This window comes from Trichosurus vulpecula, chromosome 3 (assembly GCF_011100635.1).
Source record: "Trichosurus vulpecula isolate mTriVul1 chromosome 3, mTriVul1.pri, whole genome shotgun sequence".
NCBI lineage: Eukaryota > Metazoa > Chordata > Mammalia > Diprotodontia > Phalangeridae > Trichosurus > Trichosurus vulpecula.
In genome coordinates, this window is record NC_050575.1 from 170,058,779 (window position 1) to 170,082,081 (window position 23,303).

The 23,303-nt window shown below is 39.7% G+C and overlaps 1 protein-coding gene across 2 annotated transcripts in view; it reads left to right on the plus strand.

Moving 5' to 3' along the window:
- The window catches only part of COL5A1 (collagen type V alpha 1 chain), a 316,543-nt gene that overhangs the window by 197,652 nt on the left and 95,588 nt on the right, over window positions 1–23,303 (plus strand). For both annotated transcript variants that reach the window (XM_036749195.1, XM_036749196.1), the window contains exons 15-24: window positions 1,370–1,423; window positions 1,855–1,908; window positions 4,875–4,928; window positions 9,530–9,583; window positions 12,290–12,343; window positions 13,559–13,603; window positions 17,507–17,560; window positions 20,157–20,201; window positions 22,006–22,059; window positions 22,991–23,035. In XM_036749195.1, the coding sequence (XP_036605090.1) occupies window positions 1,370–1,423; window positions 1,855–1,908; window positions 4,875–4,928; window positions 9,530–9,583; window positions 12,290–12,343; window positions 13,559–13,603; window positions 17,507–17,560; window positions 20,157–20,201; window positions 22,006–22,059; window positions 22,991–23,035 (513 nt within the window). The remainder of the gene's footprint in view (window positions 1–1,369; window positions 1,424–1,854; window positions 1,909–4,874; window positions 4,929–9,529; window positions 9,584–12,289; window positions 12,344–13,558; window positions 13,604–17,506; window positions 17,561–20,156; window positions 20,202–22,005; window positions 22,060–22,990; window positions 23,036–23,303) is intronic.

Consider the following 23,303-nt stretch of genomic DNA (forward strand, 5'->3'; position numbering starts at 1 on the left):
ATAACAGTAATATAGTAGGGCCATCTATGAACCAGAAATTACATCTAATTCTATATTTTATGTATGAGATTAGCAACATTTCAGAGGTGCCATGCTAAGTCACTCAATTAACTGTCTTCTGAGTGGGATCAAGGGCTCCACTGGTAAGGGGGAGATTCTGAGGGTTGGTAGCCAACTATAAGTTGCCCTATGTTTCCAAAAATCACTATGTTGTGGCCCAGCTGAATCACAGTAGCAGTGGCCCACCTCGAGACATAGAGGGGAGGTGGAAGGGAGAAACACACCTTCCAAAGTCTCTGGTTGCAGGAATATTTAGGTGGAAGTTGGAGAGAGTATAGGGAGGTAAGATGGGATAGGTTAGATATGGGATAGGTTCCCTTTCCTCTCCCTTTTTAAAAATGGCAAATGCCTTTTGGAGAGCTCACACCTTAAGCCTAACTCTTTAATTCATAGTACCTTACCAAGAGTTGGTGAGGGCAAGAGTGAATCACTGAGTAGCAGAGGGTTGTAGGGGCAACCACACTGGCATACCCAGGATGGCTGCTAGTGCAGGTCCTTTTATCTGCTTTACTAAGGAAAGATAGCTATTTCTGGGGTCAACAATCTTTCTTTTTTAATCACATAAAATATAAACACAGGAAATACAGGTAAGAGAAATAAAGACCAACAGACAGGGTTCTACTGCCCGAATCAAAGCTTTACATCCTCCACTGAATCAAGAGAGCCTTTACTTCTGAGGAGTCCGAGGGTTCTGAACATACAGCCCCTCAGTCTCGACTGAGGAATCACAACATCTTTCTCCCCCAAAGCAAAGCTCACCTATCAGAATATATACCCTTTAGGCTCAGTGCCTAATCACAAATTAACAAAAGATGTGTAAGCCTTCCTACCAACAAGCAAACTTCCCTTAATGGGCTCCACATGAGGCCTATTGATGGGCTGGGAAGATTTTATTCCCCATTGATCTTACAAGGGTGAGCTATGGGAATCATGGAATCTTACTGTTGGAATGAACCTCAGAGGTCACTTGGTTCAAACCCTACCAGAACTGTCAATTCCCTCTTTAGCCCTCCTCAAAGAGAAGTAGGTATGAAAGCTATTTCATGATTCTGTGATTTGGTATAAAGAACTTCCTTTTTCTGTACCTTGTGGACAGTCCTGTCCCCTAATTCCGTCAAGAACATTAGCCAGAAGGAAGTCTCTACTCTCATGATCCAGTGCTCCCACTGCATAAACTGTAATAAAATGGATCCAGCCCCTACGTAGCAGATCTTCACTGTTCCTTCCACCACCCCTCCCCTTATCAAAGCATTTCTTGATATTGTTTCCCTGTCTGCCACTGGGGTGTAACTGGAATGTGTTTCCTTAGGGTCCTCCTGGGAGCGGTGGTTTAAAGGGAGAGACAGGAGATATGGGACCTCAGGTATGTATGAAAATAATCCCTTTTTGCCAGGAGCTGCCTCTAAAATACTGAACACTACAACTGCTAATATGGTGACATGACCCATTAGCTGCTTCTCTTTGGGGAAATTAGATAACATTGTGGCTGCCTTATGCAATGCTGGAAGTTTATCAAAAATAACTTTGACATCTGGAGATGGAACAAGCAGTTTTAAACACGTTTACATGTTTTATACATTCTGTTTCTCCTCCTTCTGTTTCCCAGCCCTCTGTAGAGCAGATCCCTTCACTAGGTCCCAGCCCTGTCCATTTGTTTAGAGGCTGGGAGATTAAACAGCCAAACATCTCTCTGTGTTTGTCATAGGTTATAGTCATGAGCAATCCTCTCTTATCCCTAAAGATATTGTATATTTCACCAACTCTCTGTTTTCTCTCCTCTTCTGTTTGTGATAGGGTCCTCGTGGTGTCCAAGGCCCACCTGGACCAGCAGGAAAGCCTGGGAGAAGGGTAAGTGTTTTCATGGTCACTTGGGCATCTCAACACCATGGTTCAGTTATCTGATACAAATTTTAGGAGCAATGACTCACCGTAACGGAGAATGACTTATTCTTTAGGAAACTAAACCTAACTTGAATTAGAGCCAATGCTGTCACATATGGGGAGGGCCACCCATGTAAAAACCCCAGAAAACCATGTCCTTCTTCCTGTTTGTCTTATTCCAGATGGGGTATTTCTTTGCAATTCCCACTAATGTGTACAAATGGCCTTTCCTACTGTTTTTTGGAAGATTTCCCAGGGAGGTGGCAGGTCCAGCCCATCTTTATCACATGGGCCTCTGCCATTGGTATTATAATGGCCAGACCTCCAGAAAACTCCCTATTTTTAGGACTCTCCCAGCACTAGCCCCAATTTGGGAGAATAGTAGAATACTGGGTCTCAATCCTCTGGGCTGCTTCCCTTTTAATGAAGCTGAGAATTTGGGGTTTAAATTCAATTGCCAAGGCTTACTCTGATTCATTTTCTTTTTAACACAAAATTAGGACTGCTGAATGGGCCATGCATACTCAAATTAAAATAGTAATTCCATCCACATTAGTAAGCCCTCATTTATGCAGAATACTCAAGGTATAGTCTTCTGATTAAATGGAGTTTCTGATTAATGGAAGAGTAATCAAAAAATCTGTTTAGTTTAAACCTCATTGTAAAATCTCTTAAACGAATTGGTATAGTTTCATGCCTAAATAAGAAAGAAAATAATAACAACAAATGACTTTTATATAGTGCTTTAAGATTTTGCAAGATATTTTACATATAATAATTAATTTGTTTCTTACAATGTATAGAATATCTTGAATATGATTCAATCTTCTTTTAATAACTGAAAATCTTAACAGGGCCTTGGGGTGAATTTAGATAATGGTACAATAGTTATAAAAGATGTAGGAGGTTGGACCTAACCAACCCATTATCTTATAACACAGGGCATCCTGTGGAATTTCTTTTGTCTTTAATTAAATCTTGGGTAGATTTCTTTTCCTCATCATTTGCCAGTTTCTCCTAAAAGTGAAAAGCAGAAACAAATTCTGATTATTTCATGTTTTACTGTATGTAAATGTTTCTCCCCACATTTACTGGAAATAAACTGACAGTCTTCCCACTACAGGGGCCAAAAGGTAGAAAAGGAGGGAAAATACATAGGCGATGTGATCATGTCCCGTGGCGGTGGTTTCTGTAGGATTAGAGGGTTTTTTTTGCCTTTTTTGCTGTTTTTTTTGGTGATTGTTTTAAATCAGTGAAATGACAATGATGCATGAATTCTTAGAGAATGTTTTTTCTCTCAGCATCATGGAAGAAAGGCTACTTTGTAGCCTGTTCTTTAAGGCTGCTTACAGGGTCTCTCTGCTAATGAGACCTAGAAGATGGTAAGTCATTATAGTTTTACAAAGGCATCTGAAAAATTTTCAGAAGCAGCATCATGTTGTGAAATTGAACGAGCATTTGTGACTAATTGCCCTCGATTCGTACAAGTGCTTAGAAATGAGAGAACCCAGTATTTTCCCTGGTTCAGTTCTGTGTTTGCTAAGAAGCAAATCTGGACTTAGAACTATGACTGTCACCTTTTGAAAATGATAACTTTTTCAGTAGCCTTTAATGGGGGCAAGTACAAAGAACTGACTCCTGACTCTTTCCTTTCTTGGCTATCCTGCCTTCCTGTTGTCTTGTTTCTAGGGGCACCCAGGGATGTGGGGCACCAAAGGAGAGTTAGGAAGTCGAATTTTCCACTGTCTAGATCTCAGCTCTTTGCAATTTCGGCTTAATTAAAAAAAATACATAGGTTAACATAACTCTCTTTCCTTGGCGAATTTAGCAAAATGAATACTTTGAAAGCCAACAAATGATTCTCTTACCATTTTCTCTATTAAATTAGACTTCTATGCTTTATCAGCCCACATTTTGACCACATCTAGTGTCTGGCCTGGTCTTTTTCTTGGAACAATCAAAATTTAGAACAGCCTGGTTTAATCAGCAGTCATGCTGGAAAACCAGAATGACAGCATTTCTAAGTCAATGGCTGACTGATAGATTGGTTCACTCCTTGGCTATTAAGATGACTCTATGCACCCATTTATGAAGTCAGTAAGGTAACATAACTCAGGCGATTTCTCTATTTTTTGTCATATTAATATTATAAAATATAATGACCAAATTAGATGGTGTATGTAAAGAGCTCTGCAAACCTTAGTGCTATATATATATATATGTTATGATATTATTATTAACCACTAGCCAAATGGGATTCACTGGAAACCTAAGCCATGTTTTAGACCTTGAAAGTGATGATAGTGAGAAATAATTGATTTGAGAGTGGTCATGTGGTGAGTGAAAAGATTACTGATCTGGAAGACAGGAAAAGTGAGTTCTAATCCTGGCCCTTGCACTAACAAGCTATATGATCTTGAATATGTAACTTCACTTTTCTGGGTCTCAAGTTCCCCATCTACAAAATGAAAATTCAACTAAAGTTACTTTCAACTAAAAAATTCTGTGTTCTGTGATTTGAAACTTCCCCAACCCCCGCACCATAGAATCAATGTTGCTGAGAGAGAGCTACTGATGATTTTTCACAAAGAAATGTAACAATTTCTCATAAATAAAGTGCACTTTTTTTTTTCAAAATTGCTTTTGTATCTACTAGGCCATTTGTTGTTAGCTCCCTTTAACTCATGAGGAAACTGAGTCCCTCAAAAAACTAAATCATCTAAATTCATACTGTGCATTTGTGGCAGAGGTTAGAACTTCTGTGTCATAATCGCTAGCCTTGTGCTCTCCCCATGGGGACACACTGTCAGCCTACAAGTCCTATGTAAGTGTTTTGACTTTACCTCCACAGAAATTGATTACAAATTGCCTATTAAATGTCTTAAATGGTCCTTCTCCCTTTTGTGTTTGACTTTTCTCCTGTTCTATTCCAGGGACGAGCTGGGAGTGATGGTGCTAGAGGAATGCCTGGACAAACTGGACCTAAGGTCTGTGTTTCTTCTTAATAATTTCTGCTTGGTATTTGATCTTGTGGGAGCATCTTACATAGTACCTTAGCACAGAAGGAGAAGAGAGTTCTATCTGCCCACATTACTCCATTGGGTGTAAAAGGGAAGGCACATGATCTGTTGGGTATCTTCTATTACAGAAAGGAACAGTTGGCATTATTATTCAAAAAGACAAGTCTGATTTCTCTCCATGTGGGTGTTGAGCATGAGGAGGTTGCAATCTCAACTGAGAAAAACACACACACGAACGTACAGATTAAAATTTCTTCAAAACAACCATGAGAAAAGCTACACCCTAGAAAGTGTCTCAGCTTTACTTAAAGATGCTGGGAAATTCCCTAGATATTGCCCCAGAGGTCATAGTGTAATGTGCCAGGGGAAACATAATATGTTCTCTTCAGATCATGAGACATATGACCTCTTGTATGTTGCAAAGGAAGAATATTTACATGTATATATACACATATGTATGTGTACATATATATTACATATCTACAAGTATGTATATAAATACTTATATATGCCTATGAGTGTATCGTGTATATATATATTCCTGAATACACCTATATATGTATAAGTGCCTATGTAGACATACCTTTATATACTTATGTGTGTACACAATACGTATATGTACATATGTAAGTATATATATGTATATATACACACACACCTATCTCATATATAACCAAATTATTCACATGTTATCTCCTCTGTTAGAATGTGAGCTCCTTGAGGGTAGGGAGAATGTTTGTGCCTTTCTAAGTATCCCCTGCATTAGCCAGACACTTCTGGCACGTAGCAAGCCCTTAATGAGTGTTCATTGACTGACTTAATTTCTTTAGAACTCAGTCTTTTTTTTTGTCAAATGAGGGAGTTAGACAACATTATTTCTTGGTCCCTTTAACCTCTAAAACCTTATTGAGGGTCCATCACATTTAACGGAGGAATACGTGTGGGTGGGAAGAGAGAGAGATCTAACTATATTAGTTTTAAGTAAATGCATTCTAGGAACTCAAGAGAAGACACAAAAGCATCATTCTCAAGCCTTCAGTTAATAGCCATAAGGCTTTTGTTTCTTCTTTCTGCCATGCCTCTGAAACGATCTTGATTTTAGCCTTGTTTTCCTCTACCCTAGCGCAGAAGAAGATGTTACTGGTAAGCGGTGGTCTTATGGTATCTCTGCCATTCAGCTGATTCAGAGGAAACCTTTGTTTTCTCGTAAGAATTCTGGCTGAATTTTTAGACCTCAGCTGAATGCCAGTGAGGGGTATCTTCTTTGCTGGATGGGGAAGCAGCTCTTCTAGGGTTAGCTGGTAGGCAGAACCCTTTAATCACTCATGATTTTCCTTCCCTAGCCAGTTAATCTGGTATGAAACAACCTCTAGGCTATTGTGCTTATAAAAAATTAATCTAGAGGTGTTCATACAGAGGCTGGCTAATGGGTTCTGATTTGTACAAAGAACATACTGACTGAAGTTGTCTATTTGTATTCTCACTGTATGTTTCCATTGGGCAGAATTGATGACCATATTTTATTTAATTATAACTTATTTTAGTGTGAATTCAAATACATGTGACTATTTCAGGGGAATTAATTGTTCTCTAATAGGGACTTAGTTATATTTTAAGCATCTGCTGTATCATTGGCTAGTCCGAGGGGGAGATACAGAGTTTAGATAAGAAGAGCTCATAGGACCTCCAAGGTAGTAAAGAAACAAGACACAAATATAAAAGACTATAACATACCCTAATACATGACAAGTGCATCCCAAAAATGCATTCCAAATGCTACTTTAGGGGAGGCTATTGTAGAAAGGGCTTCATGCATCGGTCAGGGAATTGAACTATATCATCTCTCAAGTCCTTTCTAAATCTCTGTGGTTCTGTCATATTTCCTATCTTAGAAATGCCATTTGATAGAATTAATCAGTGCTTTCAAATCATGGCTAGGGACTTCACCATCATCATTTTCATTTTCATAATAAAAAAGCATTTAAGAACTTTATTATCTATGGGTATGCATACATAGATGTATTTCTGACAGCTTGAAGCATTGGAATTAGTTGAAAGTTAATATATCCGAAAGAGAGTCATTAAATAGACTTTCTATAACTGCTACCTAAAACCAGTAGTGTGGAAGTTGTAGATGCATTCAGTTCAACTTAATTCAATTTAAAAGACATATATTGAATGACTGCTATGTACAAGGTATTTTGTTAGGCTGTGAGAGTCCAAAAACCCCTTCTCTCCCTCCAAATACATCCCCTGCTCTCAAGGAGTTTACATTCTGCTAAGGTCTGTGGGCAGTTACAATATGTGCTGAGTCAATAAATAAATGCAAAATATAAAAATACATACCAAATAATACAAAATACTTTGAGGGTGGAGAGTACTAATAACTGGATTGCTCAAGAAAGGCTTCATGTAGGAAGTGGTACTTGACATGCTTTTAAGAAAGGAGTCTAACCTGAATGGATTAACTCCAGAGAAAAAATCCTATAAAGTCCTACACTGGTAGAGGTTGCTTTGGGGCTTTAGGGATAGAATATATATACATATGTATATATATATATATATATAATATATATATTTGCATGAATAATGCAGAATATTGAAATGGACTCTATGAACTTGGCTCATGTTATTTCTTTTTTGTTTTAACAATTCCTAGACATTTTTTTTTATTGAATCAATTAAGCAATCAAAGACATAAACTAGGCGCAAAAGCAGCAAGGTATTAGAATTGGTGGGAAGAATTAGACGCACCTCTGGATTTAGGTATTTGAGGATCTAGTTTGAGGAGCTAGACCTTTCAGTCCATAACTGGAGGAGCAGCCAAGGGGAGAAGGATTTGAGCCAAGGGGTGGCATACTCCTCCCACCCTCACCCCCCAACCCCATAATAATGTTATCAGAGAGACTGCTCCAGTGACAATGAGTCCAACAAGCAGCTAAGAGAGGTGGAACTAGACACACTGAGGAAAGAAAGCTAAGAGGGAGGGGGAGCGGTGACCTCTTCTGTGCAGAGAGAAATATTTCTACTTCCCTTTTCACTCTTTTAAGTCTCTACAATCTGATTTCCAACCTCATCCTTTAAACACAACCACTTTTACAAAAATTCCCAGTGATCTCTTATTGACTGATCCGATGATCTTTTCTCAGTACTTATCTTTCTTGACTTCTCTACCCTGCCAATCCCTTCTCCTTGATACTCTCTTCTCTCTAGGTTTGTTTTTTTTTCAATTTTTTAACATTTTTATTTAAAGTTTTGGGGCTCATGATATTTCACATTTCACTTCCTCCCCAGTTGTTACTGAGCACACACTGAGGTTCATCCCAGTCCCAACACTCCAAGAGGCAGTGTGGTATAGTGAGAAAGGCAGCGGATTGAGAATTCAGAAATAAATCTGAATTTTATTCTCGTCTTTATTGCTCACTCACTGGATGACTTGAGCAAGCCACCTGAGACTCAAGTTTTTCCATGTTTAAAATGAAACATATGGACCAGATATAACAACAATGCGGCTTGCAGCTGCAGCTGACGTGTAAGTTCTCCTAGTACAGGGGTTATAGGCTACTGCTTTCCAATGTCTCTTGTGTCCCAAATATTTTACTGTCCTGTCAGTAAACCAAACATGTTTCTTCTGTTCCTCAGTTAGTCCATCACATCCGTCATTCCATTTCAGCAAGGATTGTACCAACCGTTACTTTGGTTCAGGGGGTTTTTCATTTCCCTCAGTGTCAATGTTCTCCACAGATTCACGTAGAGCAGAAACTCTGCTTTTGCCTGCTCTCAATCTATTCTTAATATACCATATAATAAAATAAATATGTAATAAATACATGATCACATAATACAAATAAATATAATAACATATAATAAACATGTTAACATAAATATTATTAAAGATAATGTTTTCCAAAGAATATATTTACCAAACCAAAACAAAAATTAATGAGAATTTTGAAAATCTTTAATATCTGGCTTAATAAATGATAGCTGGACTTTCATATCTGCCTCTACATTCAATCTGTTATGATATGTTGTTTTGATTGAAGTATATGAAGAAAATCCAGCCTCACACAGATTTGTAGTTAGAAAAGGAGGAATATTTTAATAGGCAAGTAACTTCTTAGTATTATCATAAAAATAGATTAGACCTAACAGACCCTCTGAAAGCATCCGAGGGACCTTTGGGTATACAATTTGAAAACTACTAGATTAAACTATCTACCAAGATTTCTCCAGGTTTAGAATGCTCTTGAGTCTTGAAAAGGTGCCCGGTTTCTCCTTCCCCTGGCCTAACATGGGATGCATTACAGCCTAGTGAAGGAAGTAGGGAAAAGAGACTAGGTAGGTCATGGGGTAGGAGAAGAAAACTGGACCCTGTTTATTCATTATTAGGCTGCACATTGGATGCATGTCCTTGCACTGAAGCATTGCTTATATAGTTCTGTATACTGTCTGAAGTAAAGGGAAGAATTGAACCTGATGTCCCAATAATGTCTGGAGAATGAAGGAGAGATGGTGCTCAGGTGATGGAGAATCTGAACTGACTTTCTTTGTTCTTTTCGTTTTAGGGTGACCGTGGTTTTGATGGGTTGGCTGGTTTGCCTGGAGAGAAAGGACATAGGGTAAGCATTGAAAATGTAATCACCATGTGCCTAAAATAGTTAACAGAGAAATCCCATAGTGAGCCTTGACAGCCATGGATGTTTCCTGGGAATGTCTCATTGTCCTCAAGTGGAAGGTAGGAAACTTTGTTCATGTACAGGAATAATGGCCCAGACCTCTAAGGGGATAACTGAACGACATCAATGAAGATGTTCTTTGAACCTTGTATTGTGTTTCTAGCCTCCCAGAATGATGAAGGAGAAATGAGAGAAACTAGCAATGACAGAAGGAAGAAGAAATGAAAAGATACTTAAGTGACTTCTTTGTTGGTAGAAAATCAGCTCCTTCTTCAACCATCCCCCAAATAAATGGGGATAATAATGGCACCCACCTTTAAGGATTATTGGAAGGATAAAATGAGATGAAATTTGCAAAGCACTTTGCAAACTTTAAAGAGCTATATTAATGCTAGCTATTATTATTAATAAGTAGATTTTTAAACCAGTAGTTCGTAATTAAGCCAAGCCAAATCATTTTGAAATTGAATTAAAAGGAGAAGAAAAAAATTTTTATTTTAGAAATTTACTTCAGTGTTTTAGTGATGTCCTCAGTCACCTTGAGATAATCCAAAAGGCTACTGTTTAAGCACACAAAAGAGAAAGATGAATAAAATAAAAATCCAACCTAAACCACACCACAGAATAGGAGATTTTGGCAAGTTCAGGATGGTGCCTCAGTGGCTGTACACATTAGAGGGAGCTGTAATTGCCTTTGAATAGTAAAGAAAACACTAGAAGAGAACGGAGAAGTTGTTCTCCAAGCCCATCTATTCCCAAATAAGGTCAGTATTTAGCCCCTGGACTCTATAGCTGCCTAATGACTACTTGTTGTTTGAATTATCTGAAGAAAAGGGTGATCGGAGAGTAGCTTTGGGAGCTGGATTTTTCAACATTTAGATTATCCTGAATTTTTTTTCTCTTCCTTTCTCTTGCTATCCCTTCTCACACCAATGAGAAGTTTTGTTGTGAATTGGGGAGCATCCTGAAGGAGCCCTGTGGCATGTTCTTTCAGTGTCTTCAATAGTTGCACAACTTCATGCTTTGAGGGTGGGTTCAACTTTGGGAAAAAGCCAAGTCATTTAGAGGTGAGTCTGATGACCAAAGTTAGTAGCCAAGGAGGGCAGATCCCACTTGGAGCCCATGTGTCATGGTGTATGAACGGATTGGTAACTTATATGCTTGATAAACTGTCTCTAAAGACAGTTCCTTGGCAGAGGCTCCTGAGGATAAAGGAACCACTGTAATTTGGAAGACAATATTTATTTGGATGTCTAAGTTTTGGTATTTGTCTTATGTGCTAGGCAGACTGACGAGACAGTTTGATGTGCTGGGAAGAGAGCTGGACTACCTCTATACTGTTCAAATAGAATCAAATCCTACCTCTGATACATCCTAGTTAGGTAATACTGGGCTAGTTATTTCATCTCTCTGACCCTCAGTTTTCTTGTCTATACAACTGAGATACCACTGGCACAAGCCCTCCCTTCCTCATGAGGTAGGTGTAGTGGCATGAGGGGCCAATCTGGGTTTAGAGAGCCTGATGGGGGCCATCTCTAGTCATCTTGATCCATATCTTGCCACTGGATCCAGATGGCTCCAGAGAAGAAAGTGAGGGTCCTGACCTTGCACAGCCCTTCCTCTCTTACATCCGGTTCACTTGCGAGTCATGGCCTCACCTTCCTGATGTCATGAATGAAGGACAAACAACAATAATACCAACAGAGAACCTGATCATTGTATAACTTTGAGTGAGTCGCTCTTTGGGCCTCAGTTTCTTCATGTGTAAGATGAAAGGGATGGATCTGAGTTCCACTGCAACTCTAAATCTATGAACTCCTATAAAATGGAATACATATTAGCCTAGAATTAGAAGGCTTGGCTTCTAATCCCAGCTTGGCCAGTAATTACCCGTGTAATCTTTGACAAGTCACTTTCCTTCTCAGGGTCTCGGTTTCCTTAATTACAGGCTCCAAATAGATCATCTTCTTTCTCAAGTCCAACATCCCATGATCCTAGTTTATTATTTTTAGAAATAGATAGTTATTGAAATATTTTATTTATCTGTAGTCATCAGAGAAATGTCAATGTAGCGGGCTGTTTTTATAATTATAGTTCTTATCTCTCTGCTTTTTTTTAACTCCTAGCCTAATCTATCGGGAAGTCTGGACCAGTGAACGTTTCACATTTTGTTTCATTGGTTCATGTTCCAGGTCTGTGTAAAGGATTGCTGTTCTTGATATGGGCTGTGCTCTTTGGCTAAAGACAGGAGTGTCAGCTTACATTTCTCTGACTCTCTGTGTGGAGAGAACTCATGTAACATTTTTTGTCAGACTTAGATTGAATTTCCATGAGATTTCATGCATGCAGATTGTGAACTGTTGCATGTCCTAACTGTACAGCCCGTCTAGCAAATTCTCTCCTTTCAGGACTTAGATGTTCACTCAGGCAGTGAATCTTTCCATCTAGTAATTCTCCCGGTCATCTGGGGTGGCTGAACTCTTAAAGCATCGTGCATACCAGTAAAAATGTTTGCAGACGGCTTTGGATGTGAAATGCAGGAAGTAGAGAGAAGCTAAACATCAAACCCAAGAGAACCTGAGCAAAAATGTATTGATTTTCTTGGGAGAACTCAACAAGGCTTGTCTGACTCTGATCTTACTTTTCCAGGGTGATCCTGGTCCTTCAGGCCCCCCAGGTTCTCCAGGAGATGATGGTGAAAGAGTAAGTTGTCTAATTTATCCCTGACTGCATCTAGCTCATCAATCCCCCGGTGAGCCTGGACAAGAAAATTGAAGATGAAATACCAAATAGATGTGCAATTGACTGTGTTACTTAAGGCAGAATGTGTGATACAGATCAGGTTAGAAATAGAGAGAAGGGAATAGGGAGGGAGCCAAGGGAGCTGATGGTGAGAGGCAGGCAAAGGGGATCTTTCAAATGAGAGGGAGCGTCAAGCATGCACCACTCACTTTATCATTTCAGCTAATGCATTGTGTCCAGAAGGTACTCTCCCTACTGGCTGTCAGATTGGCTGAGGCCCAAGTCTAAGGAACAGTACAGCCAGATTTTGAGACAGGGGCCCCTGATTGTGCTGGAACTGAAAGATTTCAGCAGAAAGACTTATGGGCTTCATGCCTGCGATGATCTCATCTGAGTTAGGTGTTGGAGGGAATTCAGAGTAGAGGAGCAGAAAGATTTCCAAGGAATAAGGGTTAAAGGATGATATAAAATAACTTTTCTCTGGTTGAGTAAGAGAGAACCAAAATAGTGGTTGTAAGTTTACGAACAGTAGATACTCTCTCCGCAGACTTCCTTTCTTCAGTAGATGCTGAAGGAGGGAAGTTACTAACTAGGTGAGCCTAAAAGGCAGTTAACCAAAGGGAAGAGGAATATTAAGAAGCAATTCTTGAGTTCACTGAACCAATGAAGTCATTTTCTACACGATGTGGTTGGAAAACCCAATCTGGACTTGTTTTGGAGTAGCTTGTCTTGAGCGCTGTGGGAAGACATGTGGCTTCCTATGGTTAAGCTGGATGATCTCATGGTTCCTTTCTACATCTAATATCTGAGATACATAAAGGTAACCCAATCTATTGGACTCAGTTGACTTCTCTGTCTGATTTCCTCTTCACTGGAGCCTGTGGTCTGTGAACTACTGTGGTTACTTCAGCCCTACATACCTCTTGTTTCTCCCACAATACCTCCAGCTAACTCCTGTTATCTGGGACAATGAAGTGTAGGGGATTGCTAGAGCATTTCTAAGGGCCAGTAAATTTGGCAAATGTGCCATGTACTTCTCTAGGCTGAGAAAAATCTTCTTTATGCATGATCGCCCTCTGATTGCTCCAGGGAAACCGATTTTCTGCATGATTAATATTTGGTGAGAAGGGAACTGGGTGGTGTTTCTCAAACCTGCTTGTTTTTCTTTCCCTCTAGGGTGACGATGGAGAGGTCGGACCCAGAGGTCTACCTGGAGAGCCTGTAAGTCCATTAATCCCAGCAGGAAATCAGTAATTCAGCAGTTGGACTATTGTCCAACATTTAGGTGCCACTATGTTTAGTTTGATTATAACAATGAATCATTTTTTTTCAATTCATCAAATATTAAATCCTAACTGTGCATAATACGCTGTGATTGGTGTTGAGGATACAGAGATAAAATCACAGCTCTCAAGGAATTTACCATCTAGGAACTGAGAATGCACAGACTTTGTTAAGTTACCCAAGGATACAGATACAAATGCAGGGACTTCTGGGTGGCGGGGGGGAGGAGAGAAAGGTGTATTTCTGATGAACCACAGTATGATTATAAAGGAATAAATGGAAGGCCCTTGACCTTTTGGAACAAGACTAGAGCCACTGCAAAATTCCTTTTGGATCTCAGGGCTCACAGTAGCAGTGATGACCGACCAATATAAATTTGTCACATTTTCTGATCGTAAGCCTTTGCTAAAGGCAAGTTCCCTGGCAGCATGCCTGTGACCTGAGCAACCAGATGATCTTACGATCTTTTCACTTAGGCTGCTGTATTTGGGCCAAAGCAGATTTCTTTGGTAATGAAAAGGGCATTAATTACTCTTCACATGCTGGTGCTTTTAAAATGTCCCTTTTTAGTTGTAAATGCCAGCTTGGCACTATGTGTATGGGGACATTAATTGATGAGAAATGTTGCAAACACTTTATAGAACATGGGGCTGACGTTTATAGATTCATTTGGGGCTAAATTATACCCTAGATGTCCTATTAACTTCTATAAAGAATTCATCAACATAGCTATCTCTTTAACGCATGTCTAAGCAATAACTTCTGGGTTATTAACTTCTTAGAACATTTACAGGGCCAGGTATTACAATAATGAAGGAAGCGTTTAGATGACAATAATAAACATGGAAAGGGCCTAGGCAGTTTCTATCAAATTTTAATTGGCTAGTAATCCATGCCCTTGGACTCTCACCCAATAAAAGCCCAGAATGCATGTATGACCAAGATGGAGCCTTCTTCAGAGTAGTAGGTAGGGCCTTTGACAACTTGTTGATGCCATCTTTAAAAGTGCCCTGGGAGTAAACCTAATACATTGTCACAGCCTCTGTCCCTGAATTACAGAAAGGAAGGTGAGATGAAAAGCTAAACCCTTTTTAACACACAGCCAAGCCCAAAAGTTTCCTTCCTTCCCAAAGTTTTGTGGCATGGTCTTCTGCCTTGAAAGTTTGGTTCCCACTGTCTTTCTCAGCTCTGTATCTTTATACAATTCTCCACAATGATGATTCAGAAATACATTTAGGAAGCACCATCTCTAAGAAGCCTTTATACATTGTGAGCCATATGAAGTATCAGGCAGGGAGTTTGGATCCAAGAGCTACAGTCTCTTCCTAGAGACCCCCTAGTGAGAAGCAGCTCAGTTAGAGGCTCACCATGAAGTGTAGCATAACTGGATGATGTTTTCCTTGGTGAGTTTTTATTCTCTTCCTCCCTGTGAGAACCTGAAAGAATGATCCTGAACATTTTCAAATATTCTTCTGTCCTTAAGGGATCCTCCTTATTCACCCTCTTCTTTTCCTTTCCCTCAATATCAGGCATGTCAAGGAAGGCCTATTTACAGCCAAGGAGGATAGGGTAGGGAGCATAGCCTGGATGAAAAGCCAGTGGTTTCTATTGAACTTTGTCAAAAAGGGAAGGATGTAGGGGAGGGATGGCCAAGGGGAACAGGGGAGTGGGGAGGGCATACCTACTTAGGCTAAAGACACCCATAAAAGTATGTGACATTCAACTCAGTTCCATTGAACAATAGGAAATAGAGACTGGATCCGTGATTCATTGATAGAGGGAAATTCTCAGTTAGGGAAAGTCCTTCTATCAGTGCAGGTCAGCACCCTCTCTGCAACTTACAGTCTTAGCAATTTGCTTAGAGCACTGATGGGCTAAGTGATCTGGTCACATGCATGGATTACTAGCCAATTAAAATTTGATAGAAACTGCCTAGGCCCTTCCCATGTTTATTTGGAGAAGCAAAAACCTAGACATGTGGAACAGCTGCAAACTGCTCTCTCCCTTTCCCTCCATTTCCATCTCTCTCTTTCTCTGTCTCCCTCTCTCTCTCTAGTCTCTTTCTCTTTCTGTCTTTCTGTCCCTATATGTCAGAGACTGGAATTGAACCCAGGTCTTCCTGGCTTTTAAAAGGCCAACTCTCTATCCATTCTACCTTACTGCTTCTCTATAAAAGAATATGATCTTTAGCTCAATTCCATTCAACAAACATGATAAATGTGCCACCAGGCCAGGTGGTGACTTTAAATTCTTGAATAGGCTGTAGAACTCAGAATATATCAAGCTGGTTGTAGGATAGTTGGGTGGGCCTTAGAGTTAGCTCTAGAACAGAAGCACAGGCCTTCAGCATACAGCAGCACATTTCAGAGCAACAGCTACAAATGATTCGGTTTTAGAGCGAGTTCTTGAATGCTTTCAGAGCACACCAAGGTAAGCAGACATCTAAACCTGAAGACTCAGGCAGAAGAAAGGTGATCTGTAAAGTTGAACACTATGATGGATGGGAATCCAGTTTTCATCATTATCTTTGATGGCTCATCTAAAACATGCGTGTGCGAATTTTACTTTGTGAGGTGACAATGAATTTTCTTGGTACAGTTGTTTGGCACGTGAGGCAGTTTATTCTGGGTCTGATTCCCTTCTGAGAATGAAATGAGCCAGTTAAAAATGTTTCCAGAACTCAGACATAGCCTGAGATATCACTGCTTTTATCACCAGCCCAATTATACTTTCAATCTGAGCATATTTATTGAGTTCTTGCTATGTATTTGTTACTTCGTGAGTTGCCAGGGGATATGCAGGGATAACATCCCTTAGGCCCTTCTCTCAAGTAGCTTACAGTCTATTTGGAGAAGCAAAAACCTAGACATGTGGAGCAGCTACAGACTGCTCTCTCCCCTTCTCTCCATTTCCATCTCTCTCTTTCTCTGTCTCTCCCCTTTTTTTTTGTCTCTTTCTCTGTCTTTCTGTCCCTGTCTCTGTCCTTCTATCTTTTTCTGTTTCCCTCTGTCTCTCAGTCTTCTCTTTCTACATACATACTACATACATATATTCTATAGGGGCATAGGTTTGTATTTATATAGTGTACCCATGTGTGTGCATATTCATAAGTCCATATATGCACATATACATAAATACTATATACATATATGCACAAATATATATATATATATTTAGTTATTTAATAGCTTAAAACTTCAGTAAGGCTTTACCTACATGCATATGTATATTTTTATGTGTATGTAAACACATATGCATATGTATACACTGAGTATCCTGAAAGTCTTACTGAAGTGAAGTTATTAAAGCTATTTAATAACTCATTTGTGTTCTTAAAGCTATTTAATAATTTATTTTTTTAAAGTTTAAAACTGTACTAAGACTTTTGGAACATCATATTATATATATATATATATATATATATATATATATATATATATATATATATATATATATATATATATATATATATATATGTGTGTGTGTGTGTGTGTGTGTGTATATATATATATGTCCATACATACATATGTGTATATATACTCATACTACATTGTATGTTATAGAAAATCACCACCAAAGGAATTCAGAAAAGAGAGATATCAATGAGTGTTTAAACCATTAGAGATTTCAAGGAGGTAGAACTTAATGTAGACTTTGAAAGATGAGTAAGATTTTGATAGGGCATGGGGGAAGGAGGGGATTCCATAAAGGACATACCTCACAGCCAAGCCAGCATTTCTGCAAGATGTTTTTATGGTGCTGAGTTTTCAGATCTTGATATCTAAATGTACATCTTCATAAGTGGAATCGTGACACGGATCTTTTCCTTCTCTATTTTAGGGACCTCGTGGTTTGCTTGGACCAAAGGGCCCACCTGGCCCACCTGGACCCCCTGTAAGTTCCATGGCCTGTTTTGCATCTCTGGCTTTATTGTTGCCCTTGAAAATCCAAGTTTGTCCCCCTTGTCATGGCTCTAATGTCCCACTTAGTCATTCAAGCAGATAATCTGAACTGATCACTGTGAACACCTGCTCCAAGGAAACCTGAGGTGTTAGCAGAAGCTTAAAGTACACAGATAAGAGGTGGCCCTGGTCCTTCAAAGCTGGAAGGAATTGTGCTTTCATTAGAAATGTAGGTTTACAAAATAAGGGCCCGATTTAGAATTGGATTTTTTCCCTCTGAATTTCCTACCTCTTTCCCAGAAAGCTACACATATATATTATTTAATGTTAAAAAGAGAAATGATAGGAATCCAGGTGTCCTCTCTGTTTTACACAACTCCCCAAAATGATTGTTTAGGTGAAAGTACAGAGGTCAGAGAATTAGGATTCCTGGGGTCCAATGTCACCTGATCCGCTCACTTTTTGCATCCTCGGAAAATCATAGATCCACAATGCGATGCTGCTGAGAGGGGCCTTCACTGAATTTCCTCACTTTATAGCACAGAGAAGGAAGATCATTTACTCAAGGTTACCCAGCTAGGCCTGGAGCAGAACCAAAACAACCCCTGGTTCTCCTGTCTCCACTGATGTACTTTCCAAAACTCAGAAGGAAAGATGGTTCATTTTATGGGTCTTTTATTCTCTGTAGTTTACTCAGAAGAGAAACAATATCATTTTATCAGGTTAGAATCTATTGGTGACTAAAAGTGATGAGGCTTGAAGAGAATGTGCTGCCAGGCTGGTGTTACTAAGGAAATTCTCAGCCCCTGTTGGGTGTGGATCCCCGCCCCCCCCCCACTTCCTTCCATTTGAGTTGTGATCTTCAAAATGTGCTGTTATCCCCAAGTGGTCAGTAGTGTACCCCATAGTTGGGAAGTAGCCCAAATAAGGGGTAACTGTGTCCACCCTGATGATGAGGAGCCAGTATGTAATAGAGCCATAGTTCTCAAAATACCCTTTGGTCACGGTGAAGTATTATTATCATTATTCTTTATTCATCTGTTTATTTTTTGCTGGGGAGAATGGCAACACATTGCAGCACAGATAAGAGACTCATCCATGTACACATGATCTCAAGTTTAATTTCTGTGCCATTTGCAGCGCACCTGGCCAGAACTAATGTGCTTTGGTATATCATTTGAAAACCACCAGTATAGCAGAAGAGTACTGAATTTGGAGTCAGAGGACCTGGGTTTGAATCCCTGCTCTGCTCCGTTCCATCTGGGTAAACTAGGATCACACCCTTCCTCCCTCTGGGCCTCAGTTTCCTCAACTATAAAGCAAGAAATTTGTATAAGATGACCTCTATGGGGCTTTCCAGCTGTAGATCCTATGATAAAATCAGATTCTATTCAAGTAAACTTGGATGGCCAAGGCAGGCTGAGTGACAGATTTAACAGAGAGCAGTACTTCCCAACTATACTACAGAGTAGAAAAATAACTCCATAAAAAAAAACAAAACTGTATATGACTTTGACCATCATTGTCTCAATGCAGTAACACTTGGCAGCTTAGGGGACATGTTCTACAAGCCAGGGAAAAGTAGGAGGCAGATTTTGTTTTGTTTTTAAGTTTATAGGTTTTAAGAAGCAAGGACCTCTGGTCATAAAAGTTTTGGTAGACTAGGCTGTGAAACAGTGATGGGAAAGCACTGACCAGAGTCTTGCAGTCCTACCTGGGTTAGGTAGGTACGGCATCCAAAAACTGGACAAAGCCAGCAAACTCTTCTATCCCTTTGGCCTTTATTGGGTTGCAGGAACTGGGGATGTTTCACACAGGATAATGGATAGTTGTCTTCAAGTATTTGAAGAGTTGTACAGAAAAGGAATTAGACCTTTTCTGTTTGGCCCTAGAGGGTAGAAGTTGCAACAAGTCAGATTTAATTACTTCCTAGTAATTAGAGATGTCCAAAAATATAATTGGACTGCTACTGGAGGTAGGGGGTTCTTCTTCACAGGGATCTTCAAGCAGGGGCCAGATGACTACTTGTTAAGTGTGTCATAATAGAGGGTCCCCAAGGCCCCTTCCAATGCTAAATTCAGTAATTCTGAGTTGTCTGGGGGGAAAGGCAAGGATTCTTTGGATAGAGCACGTAGGTCTGGCTACTGTAAGGAAGGAAGAAGCTCTGTTCCCCTCATGCAGGCAAGACTAGGAATGTCAATGGTTCTGCAGCCAGAGCAAAGCTCCTATTTTCCGTAGAAGTTATTTCCATCCCTTATTTTTGCCAGTTTCTTCCTTCAGGGTGCCTTTTCCCAGCATGTTTCCTCATCTGGAGTAGGAACAGTTTGTTGCCCTGAATTTTTCCCACCAGCAGGTACAGAAACTGGGACATTTTGGCTGGCATTGCTCTCCTTGGTGAGGGGGAGTCCAAAGAGCAAGCTGAGCTGACGCAATTTTGAAGCAAGCCTTTCACGATTCACACAGCTGTTCTCCTTCAGCCCGAAAGACCTTGACATCATCCGATGAACTGGTTTTTGGATTTTGTCTTCTCGGGGTGGAGTTTTTCTTTTCATGTATTTTTTTTCTCTCTTTTTTACATTTTTATCTAGGGTGTGACGGGTATGGATGGACAAACTGGCCCAAAGGGAAATGTGGTAAGTCTTTGTTAAGCACCCAGACACATCACTTTTCCTAAATTACAAGGGCTAATTACTTTCTGGGTACATTCATTTCGAGGCGAGGAGAGAATCTATTTCTATAATAAGGGGAAGTTAATGTATGCTGGTTTTACAGTGGATTTCCAAGGGAATTCCCCCTTCGGTGCCCTCCAGTATCTGTTGTATCATGATGTATGCTCTTAGAGTAAGAGCCAAAGCAGTTAAACATGGAATCAGCAAAAACAGATGCTCTAAGAGGATAGGCTTTAGGCCTTGAAGAGGACAGTGGTTTAGTAGCTCCAAGCTTAGGACTCTTTTTGGCTGTCTGTCTCAGGAAGATGATTTCCCACTATAGACCTTTGCTGTCCTATGTAGGGGCAGAAGGAAATTATTTTCTGTGTACAAGTGGATAACAAATGTGTGTTTAAAATATGCTTACAGAGAGCTGGCAGGCCTCACAGAGGCTACTCTCCGTATTAGGGGTTGTCTGGAAGATACTGGTACATTGGGATGACTTGGGAATTTTAAATGGAAACTTGATTTTCTTCCAATGAGTTCCTTGCATATATTCCTGGACTGAAAATCTTGGGCATATTTGCATATTTTAATGAGCATTCACTGTGAAAACCAGTCACCATCATGTAAAGGCCTATATAACAGTGGATTAATTTTACAAGGTTCAGTGGTAGATTGTAGCAAAAGAGAATCATGATCATTCTTTTCTGACTGGATGCAACCATGCATAATTTCAGTCAGTTAGGGAAACATCTACTTAGGCAAGCCTGGCTGCTGCCTGTATAAGAAAGCATTCTGAGGTTGGGCATTAAACAGATTGAGAATGTGGTCAGCTCCATAATCCCTCCAACCCATAATTTTATCTCTTCCACTAAGAATAAGTCAGTGTGTCTGTATTGGAAAAAGCACCTGAAGTCATCTCATAGGTCAGGAACTGGCTCTAGATGGCAAACAGTCAAATAAATCAGCATTTAAAAAATTTATTTAAATTAGATTAAATTTAAATAAGTATTTGTTAAATGCCAATTGTGTTCTAGGCACTGTATTAGGTATGGAGATACAAATACAAAAATAAAAATTGCTCTCCTCAAGAAGCTTGCATTCTATTGTGAAAAATGGCATATTATACCCATATAGAGATACAAAATATATACAAATTAAAATTGAAATTAATCTTAGTGGAGATGGGTCACTAGCATGAGATGGGGAGTGGATGTGGAGGGGGTTCAGGAAAGGCCTGATATAGGAGGTCTTGGCACTTAAAAACTGAGCTTTGAAGGAGGCTTGGGATCCTAAGAGGTGGAGATAAGGCAAGAATACCTTCCATACCTGGGAGACAGCTTCTTCAAAGTCATGAAGACAGGCAATAGAATGTTGTGTATGAGGGACACCTTCCTTAATGATCTGTTAAAAACTGCTGTCATCCAGGAATTTACCTAAAGCTTTTTTGAAGCTTTTTAAAATTTTCAGTTTTTATCAACTCTCTGGATATCAAGTTTTACGTGTTTGCCCGTTGGGTGAAGCTGGATAATTTCCCACCACCCAAACCATATCTTTTAAGATGTAAGAAAACCATTTAGTTTTAATACCAGTTCATTCAGAACAATTTTGCCCATAGATCCTGGTTCTCTGTCTCTGTCAATATTCAACATTTTCTCCTGTTCTTCTTAATAGGCCTTGAGATAGAGCCAATTTTCAGGCTGGAAGGTCACTGCTTCTTCATGGAGCAGACTGTTAATACCGCTTTGTATTTTGTTCAGTCCTTTTGTTATTTCCTTCCTTACAGGGTCCTCAGGGTGAACCTGGCCCCCCAGGACAACAGGGTAATCCAGGCGCCCAGGTGAGTATCATCTGCCTAAAGGATGATAATGTTATTATACACAGAAATTTCATGACCAAGAGGTCACAGAACCCAAGGAGAGACACACTAGACTTAAAGTTAAGACACCTAGTTCTAGAGCTTTGAAAGATTTAGGAACTCCAATCATTACAATGACCAACCACATGTGCACAATATGAAACATGGTAACCATCTCCTAATAGAGAGGTGGTGGAGTCAGAGTACAGATTCACACACACACACACATACCGTGGTGGCCACCGTGGGAATTTATTTTGCTTGACTAGAATGCTCGTAATGGGTTTCTGTTTTTCTTACTTTCTCAAAGGAGATGAGGAGAGGGTACTGGGAAGGAGAGAATGCAGATCTGAAAATGAAATAAAATTGAATTTTTTTAAAAAGATGCTTCATTTTGGGTCATAGGCCACTGTGTCCATGTGACTTTGGACAAGCCATTGAATTACTCTGAGCCTCTTCTTTTTCATCTGTAAAATGAAAATAATAGTGATAGGTACCAAGCCTGCCTCACACTGTCAGATCTGATTGTGAATGTGATGGCACTTTAGAAATTTGTGACACCCTCTCCACAAATGTAAGTGGGCCTTAAACATTGTTAGAATAGTTTACCCAATATGTAGTCACCCATTTAAGCCTATTCCTGAGGCCTACTTCAATCACTGTTACCCCCCGCCCCCAAATACTCCCATCCCTTTATATAACTCCTGGTCTGCTGCAGCTAATACAGTATACCACAGATTGCTAAGAGTAAAGTGCAGAGACTGGCATTTCTGGCTTTGGTGTTTTTTAATTCAGAAGGAGAAATGGTACTGGAGGTCAATAAAGTAGACAAAGGATATACACGTACTAAGCAGATGTTCTGGGTAAATCAAATTATCTGACTTCTTCCCCTCCATTCATTTTCTGTTTACAGGGTCTTCCAGGTCCTCAGGGTGCAATTGGTCCACCAGGAGAAAAAGTATGTGCTTTGCTTCCCACTTCCCCCAATACAAAATAATGTAATGGCCATTATCAGTATGCATTTGCCCATCTGACTACTTCCCCTCTACCCCACCCCATCGCCCATTACACATCTGTTCTTGCCTGTGTATAGGAACATTTAATCTGTCTATGTCCAGGGCAGGAAGAGGAAAATTGCACAGTTAAGCTTTAATTCATAACATTTGCATTTGTTTTCCATCTGAAAGGCAGCATTCTGAGGGAAGTAAAACATCAGGATGTTTTCA